The 8,838-nt window shown below is 32.7% G+C and overlaps 1 protein-coding gene across 1 annotated transcript; it reads left to right on the top strand.

Moving 5' to 3' along the window:
- The first annotated feature begins 4,719 nt into the window (after positions 1 to 4,719).
- Positions 4,720 to 5,739, top strand: LOC134716671 (protein PFC0760c-like). Its single transcript, XM_063579677.1, has one exon. It carries the CDS (start codon positions 4,720 to 4,722, stop codon positions 5,737 to 5,739), a length of 1,020 nt encoding a protein of 339 aa, XP_063435747.1.
- The last annotated feature ends 3,099 nt before the right edge of the window (positions 5,740 to 8,838 follow it).

Genomic DNA, 8,838 nt, shown 5'->3' with positions numbered 1-8,838 from the left:
AGGCGGAACAAATATACGTTGACAGTGGCACCAAGATCGCATTGCACTGTGACCGACGTGCTAGACCACCCGACCACCTAGGCTCTTAAATAAGAGCTCTCGGTAGCCGAGTGTTACCATTCCTCGTCTGTTTTAATCTAGCATCGTAACACAGTACATGATATATAAGGCATGAAGATGGAGTTGTTACAGATCAGCTGAACTATCTATTGTAAAGGATCCTACAAATTAATGCAAGATGCAGTCAAAGAAATAATTATATTCTAAGTACAAGTCTGAAAATTACAAGTTTTCCGCTGACAAATTTTTGTCCGTCCCTTATATATATGTCAAGATTTGGTTTTGAAGTTTGGTTGTATCTGTAAAAAACGTATTTCAAACGGGATAGCACATCCTCATTTTAACCGAGGTGTTGCTAACTAAGCACGGAAATTTAGACACTAAACTGGCAAATTTATAGATCCTTGAAATAAACATATTCTAAAGTTTACCAATTCAATACTGTAATTAGATCATTGAGTTTTTTTTGTATTAATGTTGATTTTGTTTTCAGTAAGTTAAAATCTAACTAAATATTATTGTTATATACATGTGCACTTTCATGGATCTACACACTGTCGATTCCTGTATCTTGGCATTGCACAGGGTCATGTTTTTCTCGGACTATTTATGAAATCTTTACACTAAATCCATTGGATATTGGGTGTGTACTTATTAATAATTTACTCTATTATGCATGATTTCTTAATTGGATTTGTAAAAAGCTGTCAGTAACTGCGAGTACTCTCGAATATGTTCTTAACTGTCTTTTTGTTGTTGGGATGTACAAGTACCCGCCAACGTCAACTTTCTGTTTTATCAAAATGTGTATTTTTATCTGTATCTATCAGATGAGTTTCAACTTATTTTGATAGTTTGTATTTATGGTGTACTGTTAAACCCATGCCCCTAACATGTTTAACCCTGTCACATTCTGTATGTATGTGCCTGTCCCAAATCAGGCGCCTGTAATTCAATGCTTGTCGTTTGCTGCTGCATTAAATTTTGTTTTTCGTTCCTATTTTTGTACATAAATTGTGCCATTAGTTTTCTCGTTTGATTTGTTATTTTACATTTGTCATTTGTCATTTTGAAGCCTTTTTGTAGCCGACTATGCGGTATTGGTTTTGCTCATTGTTGTAGGACGTATGGTGGCATAAAGCTGTTAATTTATGTGTCATTTGGTTCTTGCGAAGAGCTATCTCATTGGCAATCATACCATATATTCTTTTTTTTATATAGAGATTCATGTTTGTAAGTTTGACATAATTTCATTGTTTGGTGTTGAACTATATTACTTCTCATTACCTGTTCGATCATGCGTTTCCTGAAATCTGTCTTTTTCATTTACGAATAAGTATACAGCCATCAGTGCAACAACAATAGCATTGATGATGAGATTAAGGTTGCCCATGTCGTATAAGTGTTTACTTATATTAGGTGATAATGTTCTTGAAAAATAAACCAAGTAGCACAGCTATTGTAATTGTTGTCAGTAGCTATGAATAACACAGAGAGCAAAGGGGGATAAATAAGTAATCATACATGACGGTTAACATTCGTGCTACATTTAGATAAGTGTGTGCAGACGACAGATTAAGGACATCTTACACTTTACAAATGTAAATAAAAGATGTGTATGTACATTTTCAGAAAACATAAAATTTGTTTGAAAGAGTTTCGAAACCAGACAAAACAAAGTTTATTCTCCTCTTTCGTAACAAGTTTAAACTTTATAAATTATCAATTTTTTATATTATTTCATAATATAATTATTAATTCTATATTTTATGTTCAAGTAACCCTCGAAACTGTTGTATCTACTTTTTAAATTTGACAAGGTTTGATCGTGGAATGGCGATGAAGACCCAAATTACTGTTTCGAAAGAAATATTTTCAATATTACCTTTAGTTCTAAGCTTCAACAGTTAATTAAGATATTCACCTATATATAAAATAATTTCATATGTTTCTAAACCTGGTTCTTCCCTGAATTATAGTCTCCTGACTTGGGACAGACACATACAGAATGTTGCTGGAAATACAGGTTTGCTGGCGCCAAACCCTCCCACTAACAGTAGACAATTGTGTAACAGCAAGATGAGATATGAAAATAAATAAACTTAACTCAAGTTGTCGTTTATCTTCTTTTACTTCTTTTAAAGGATTTTTTGTCCCCTAAATGCAATGTTTACCATAATTTTAAATGCTTTGATATTCAATCGGCATAGATAAACAAGAAGCAGCAAACGAAGATAAGTTGGATTCTTGTAGTACTATCAAAGGTTATCAAATGACCATTCTCAACCGATTTAATTTTTCGGCTTTATGGTTGGAATAGTTATCAAATTTACCAGGATTATAATTTAATACGTCAGACGCGCGTTTCGTCTACACATCGAAACTATATTAAAATTTTAAAAAAACCTGTAGGAAGCAAAATGTCATTTGAAGAGCAAACATTTCATACTGAGACACTTTTCAATTTAAAACTGTTCAGAAAGACTGCACCAGCAAGGGAATCAAGTGATGTAAATTTTAATTGACTCTATAGAGATTTGAAGAAATATACAAAATATGCAAATGATTCTCGGTATGGATCTAGATGAATTATGGTCACAATCTTACTTAATGTGAGAAAGACGCCCATCACCGTTGCTTAGGATTAACATATTTCATATTTTTGCAAGCTCAGCGATTTTGACTCATTTTGTTTTTAAATCATCGATGTTTGTGTCATTCCACATATTTTTAATTTACGTCTTTGGATTTGTATCTTTTTAATTCCATCCTACATGATTGTATACAATGTAGTACGTCATTCTTAATAACTAACAATGTTATAACGACATCGCTATGTCGTAATTTCGACATATCAAGTCGTTTTAACGACATCGCTATATATATAGAGATTAATACATGGCCTTTTCCATATCAGCCTGGGTATCATCCCGAGACCCCCATATCAGCCCGAGACGGCGTCGAGGCGCTGATATGGGTCGAGGGATGATACCCAGGCTGATATGGAAAAGGCCATGTATTAATCGCTTTATCATATACTTCCGACAATAGTTTTATGTAAGGCAAAAAAAACAAATGCAACAACTAAAACAGTCAAAACCTTTATAAAGAAGTTAAGTTATAAATTCAATATACTATAATTGTCAACCAACAGCATCACTACCTTCATATATATGTACATTGTATGGTAACATTTCCTATAGAGGCATTTTGAAACATTGAATATTTGGAAGAGTTTCATGATCATTATTACTCCATGTTTGTTGTACTATAAAATGATTCATAATTGCCAATGGCATTTGTTAGCAAGTACTAAACTATCCCCACAAAAGTTCCCGTAAATTTTGACGTCGTCATCAATATCTGACGTCACAATGGAAAAATAAACAACCGATACCGGAAACACCGGAAGTAACTTGCACGAGAAGCACTGTTATGGGCTTTTGCACGAGACGCCCCTGATATGGGTTATCAGACCGGGCTGATATGGGTTATCAGCCTGGGTGGGAAATTATGGTTCGTGTACTTCCGTTCGTTACACATATGCAAAAGCTATCATATTAATGCTAAGTATATGATAAAAAAGAATATGTATTATGATTGCCAAGAGACTAAATGACACAGAAATTAACAACTATAGGTCATCATAATGCCCCTAATAATTAGAAAAGCCCTCACATTATGCTATAAAAGAGGGAGGAAAGATACCACAGAAAGAGACCCCGAAATGCTGTTATTAATTAATTATTAGCTCCCTTGGCAATACTTCAAATTTCACATTTAATGTATTTCATTGTTAGATAGTTTACACGAAGCTTAATGAGTATACATTTGTTATTTGCATAGCTTTTGCTATTTGAATTCATTGGTTAGAGATATTTAATTATATTGTAAAGTTTAATATTTGCAGCGTCGCAAACTCTTTGGCTACCTTCTTTGGATACCTTCAGTGAGAAACTTATATATTTTATAGAACCCCTCGAAGGGCAAAGAAATACCCGTTGGGGAAGGGAACGTATTATCATACAAGGTGGGTAGGCTATAGCAGTGTGACCAGTATATTAGAAAAGAGTATAAATAGTAGGTAGCTTCTCGGTTCCGGTTTTGGATTTGGATGACGAAGACGTGCCTTCTAAACCAGAGGAAAATCTGATAAGTTTGTGTTGTATAACTAGCCATCCGTTGATGGTTAGTCAATATTATTCCTTATATTGTTTAAGTAGAACTATTTGTGGCCATATTTTGTGCTTTTTTGACACTTATTAAGACTTTCTCACCTCCCTTCACCATGTCTGGTGGAAGGGGGGATGGTCGTTCCATTAAAGAGAAAACTGTATTAGTGATGTAGGTGATAACCGGAATATAAAAGCTGCCGATGTCATCGCTAATGTGGAAAAAGAAGTTGGTGAGGGAACTGTCCTTGCATGTGTTCCAAAAAGCGGTAATAGTTATGAGCTGACGTTGACTGATAAAGATGCTTTGGATTTGATTGTAGACACAGGTTTCAAGGTGAATGACTCAAATTTTATACCCAGAGCTATTTTTTCGCGTGATAAAGTTGTCAGTTTTTTCAACGTGTCACATTATGTGCCTGATACAGAAATACGTGAGAAATTACTGGAGTTTGGTGTTATACTTAAGTCGCCTATTAAGCGGAAAATGCACCCTGGTACGGACGTCGCAAATGGTACGAGGTATGTAGTAGTTCGATTTCCCCCTGAACGACAAAGTCTACCATATACTTTGAAACTTTCAACTGGCGTGAGTTCTTTCGAATATATAAGAGTAGTTCATGACGAACAGAAGAGAGTCTGTACCCAGTGTTTTGAGACAAGTCATGTTTATGCAAACTGTCCTGATAATATTTGCTACAAGTGTAAACGCTTCGGACATCTAGCAAGAGCTTGTGAAACTCCGCCGTGTGAAACATGTCATAAAGTGTTATCATACTGTCGGTGTGAGCCGGTATGGAACAGGGGTGAAAATGAAAATGAAACAACTAATAATGACACAGAAAACGATATCAATGCTAACAACTCGAGAAACGAAACAAATTCCGACATTCCTGAACGTGAAACAAACACTGAACAACAAGAAAATGATGGTATGAAAGAGAATGAAGCTGGAGACGAACACACGGATGGAGCTAATGGTGATGTTGATAACATGGAGCAGAGTGATGATGACGATGATAACACGGCGAAAAGTGACGGTGAAGACGATGATGATACCATGGAGGAAAGTAATGCTGACGACGATGCCAAAGATGAACAATTTGATGAAAACGCTAAAAAAGACAATGATGTAACAGTTTCCGATGAAAAACAAATGTCTGGTGTTGATAATGATGAACTAGATTTTATGACTGATGATGAACATTCAAACAAACAAGAGACAGTAAATGTTGATAATAAAATGCATAAAAAAGGGGGGTCTAGCCCATCAAAATTAGAACCACAGCCAGTTCCTCGTGGGCCTAATTTGACCGATACTGCTGGTAAAAAAACAAAAGTAAATGTATCTAAGGAAGCTGATATTGAAATGACCGACGAGGAATTGGCTGCGAATATGAGTAAAGTTAGGAGGAAACGTTTAGTTTCATCTCCGAAAGTTACTTCAGATGAGCTTAAAAAATTAAGGAGGGAACCCAAGAGTAAAAAATCAAATTCAAGTTCATAGGTATAAAATTACTTTCTTTCTTACTTTTTGTACTGATGGTTAATATTGTATCTATTAATGCTAATGGTTTGAGGGATCAGTCAAAATTCCAAAAGTTTTGTTCTTTTTGTTCGGAAAATTATTATGATGTTGTAGCTATCCAAGAAACTTTTTGGTCAGATGATTTAGTTACTAGTTTTGCTAAGTTTTGGAACGGTAAAATATTTTACTCGTGTGCTGAAACACATAGACAAGGTGTTGCTTTCTTGATAAGTAAAAAGGTTGAACAAGAAGTACATTATATACAAAGTTTTGACGGTAGATGTGTACATATTCAATTACAACAAGATGACAAATTAATAAATATTGTTAATTGTTACGCACCTAATTCTGTTCTTGAAAGAACTACTTTTTTCGAAAATTTGAGCGGAAAATTGATAAATACAGAAAATATTATTTTGTTGGGTGATATGAACACATCTATGTCAAAACTTGACAGGTGCGGAAAAACACAACACACAGAAGACAAATCATACAAAACAATAAATCAGTTGTGCGAAAATTTTAATATTTATGATATATGGCGAGCAAGAAATCCAACATCACGAATATTCTCTTGGCGTCGAGTTGTACAAAATAATTTAATCCAGAGTAGATTGGATTTTATATTTATTCCAAAGTCCTTTTCTGTATTTGTGAAGAACGTTTATTATAAACATAATGCGTTCAGCGATCATTCTTTTGTAAATCTGAATACAGATTTTAGTGAAATTGAAAGAGGCCCGGGCTTATGGATATTCAACAACAAATTGTTAGATGACGAAGAGTTTGTAAACAAAATAAATAAATTAATTGAAACCGAAAAACAATGTCCTCTTTATGACGACGAACCTTTGGTTTGGTATGATAATTTAAAATATAAAATAAAGCAACTAGCAAAAGTTATTGCGCAAGATAAATCCCGTGCCGAAAAATCGGAATATTTTAAAATTCAAAGAGAATTTGAAAAAATTTCATTAGCTGTAGCTAATAATGAAATTGTTGACCTAAATAAATTTGAGGAAGTTAAATTGAAATTAAAATGTCACGAAGAAAACATTTGTAAAGGCGCAATTTTGCGTTCTAAAGCCCATTGGGCAATAGATGGTGACAAAAATTCTAAATATTTTTTACAACTTGAAAAATATAAACAAAACTGTAATGTTATAAAAGAATTAAAAAATAGTGATAATAATATAGTCACATCTACGGAGGTAATTCTTGATGAAGTTCATAAATTTTATAAAGATTTATATTCTTGTACATCAATAAACAAAGATAAAGCAAATGAAATTTTAAATTTTATTTCGGAAAAAGTTTCTGAAGATGATATGGAAAATTTAGAAGCGGAATTTAGTTTAGATGACATAAAAACCGCTTTATTTAGTATGTCTAAAAATAAATCCCCGGGTCCCGATGGACTAACTGTGGAATTCTTTTGTCATTTCTTCCATTCGTTCGGAGAAATATTTTTGAAAATTTTTAAAGCCATTGAAGAAGAAAAACTTATGACAAGATCTATGAGACATGGCATAATTACTTTGGTCTATAAAGATAAAGGAGACAAAAATATGTTAAAAAACTTTAGACCCATTTCATTGTTATGTGTGGATTATAAAATAATGGCTAGAATAATGTCTAACAGACTAAAATTTGTTTTGCCGAAATTGATTTCTTTTTATCAAACGTGTTGTATCCCTGGACGAGATATTGCAGATACAACTGCAAGTATTAGAGATTTAATTGAAATCATTGAAAACGATGATTTAGAAGCTTTTCTTATAAAAGTTGACCAGGAAAAGGCTTTTGACAAAGTTGATCATGATTATTTATATTTAGTTTTAGAAAAAATTGGCTTTGGTCCTAAATTTATTCAGTGGATAAAAATATTTTATAAAAATGTAAACAGTAGCGTAAAATGTAATGGCTTTTTAACAAAATATGTCAAACTAAATAATTCAATAAAACAAGGATGTCCCGTGTCTGCTCTTCTTTACGTTCTAGTTGCGGAACCATTAGGGCAGGCAATAATAAAGAATAAAAATATTAAAGGTGTTGTTATTCCTAATTCAAATAAAGAGGCAAAAATTTTTCAACATGCAGATGATACTAATATTTTTACTGCCGACAAAAATTCTATAAAAGAAACATTTAAAATTTTGAATTTATATAGTGAGGCATCAGGTGCTAAAATTAATAAACAAAAATCTGAAATTTTATGCTTAGGTTCTGGTAGCATAAATGATCAAGAACTAAATACATTGCAAATTCAGCGTTGTGAAACTGTAACTAAAGTTCTAGGAATTTATGTTGGTAAAGATAAACAGTTATGTGAATTATTGAATTGGAAAGATAAAATTAAAAAAATAAAAACAATTTTATTTTTTTGGAATAAAAGAGATCTAACACTACCTGGTAGAGCAGTTGTTCTTACTTCGCTTATAATGTCTAGATTTTATTATACTTTAACAGTATGTCCGTTACCAGAGAACATAAAAAACGAAATTCGATTAATAGTTTTAAAATTTCTTTGGCAACATAAGTCCCATTTGGTAAAGTTTCAAACAATAATTGGCGAAAAATTAGTAGGAGGTTTAAAGATTCCAGATATTTTTCTAAAAATGCAAGCTTTTAGATTAAAATTCCTTAGAAAATATCTTGACCCGAATTGTCAATCAATTTGGAAAAGTGCGCTTGATTATTTCATTACTAAAGTTGAAAATATGGATTTAAAACAAAACATTGTGTTCACGTATTTGAATTCCAAGCATTTGAAACACTTACCGCTTTATTATCAAGAAATGTTTAATGCCTATTATAGAATAAAATCCAAGATAGAATTTGAAATTGAAATTCAACATGTGTACAATAATCCTATTTTTTGTAATCCAAATATAAAGCTAAACGGCAAAATGCTTCTTTTCGAAAAATTCATTCACTCAGGTTTGATCCAGATAAAAGACTTGTGTTATGAAGTAATTCCCGGATTTTTTACTTCCGGTTCGATAGTAGAAATAATTCAACAAAATTTTCCTGACGAAAAACCACATGAAATAAAAGCTGCATACGACAAGATTTTAA

The sequence above is a fragment of the Mytilus trossulus genome, chromosome 4 (assembly GCF_036588685.1).
Source record: "Mytilus trossulus isolate FHL-02 chromosome 4, PNRI_Mtr1.1.1.hap1, whole genome shotgun sequence".
NCBI lineage: Eukaryota > Metazoa > Mollusca > Bivalvia > Mytilida > Mytilidae > Mytilus > Mytilus trossulus.
The sequence above is the reverse complement of the archived record's forward strand: the minus strand, read 5'-3'. Positions and strand labels throughout refer to the sequence as shown.

Bases quoted from the DNA above. Each gene is read 5' to 3' on its own strand.
- LOC134716671 (XM_063579677.1), top strand. From the start codon at position 4,720: ATGCACCCTGGTACGGACGTCGCAAATGGTACGAGGTATGTAGTAGTT.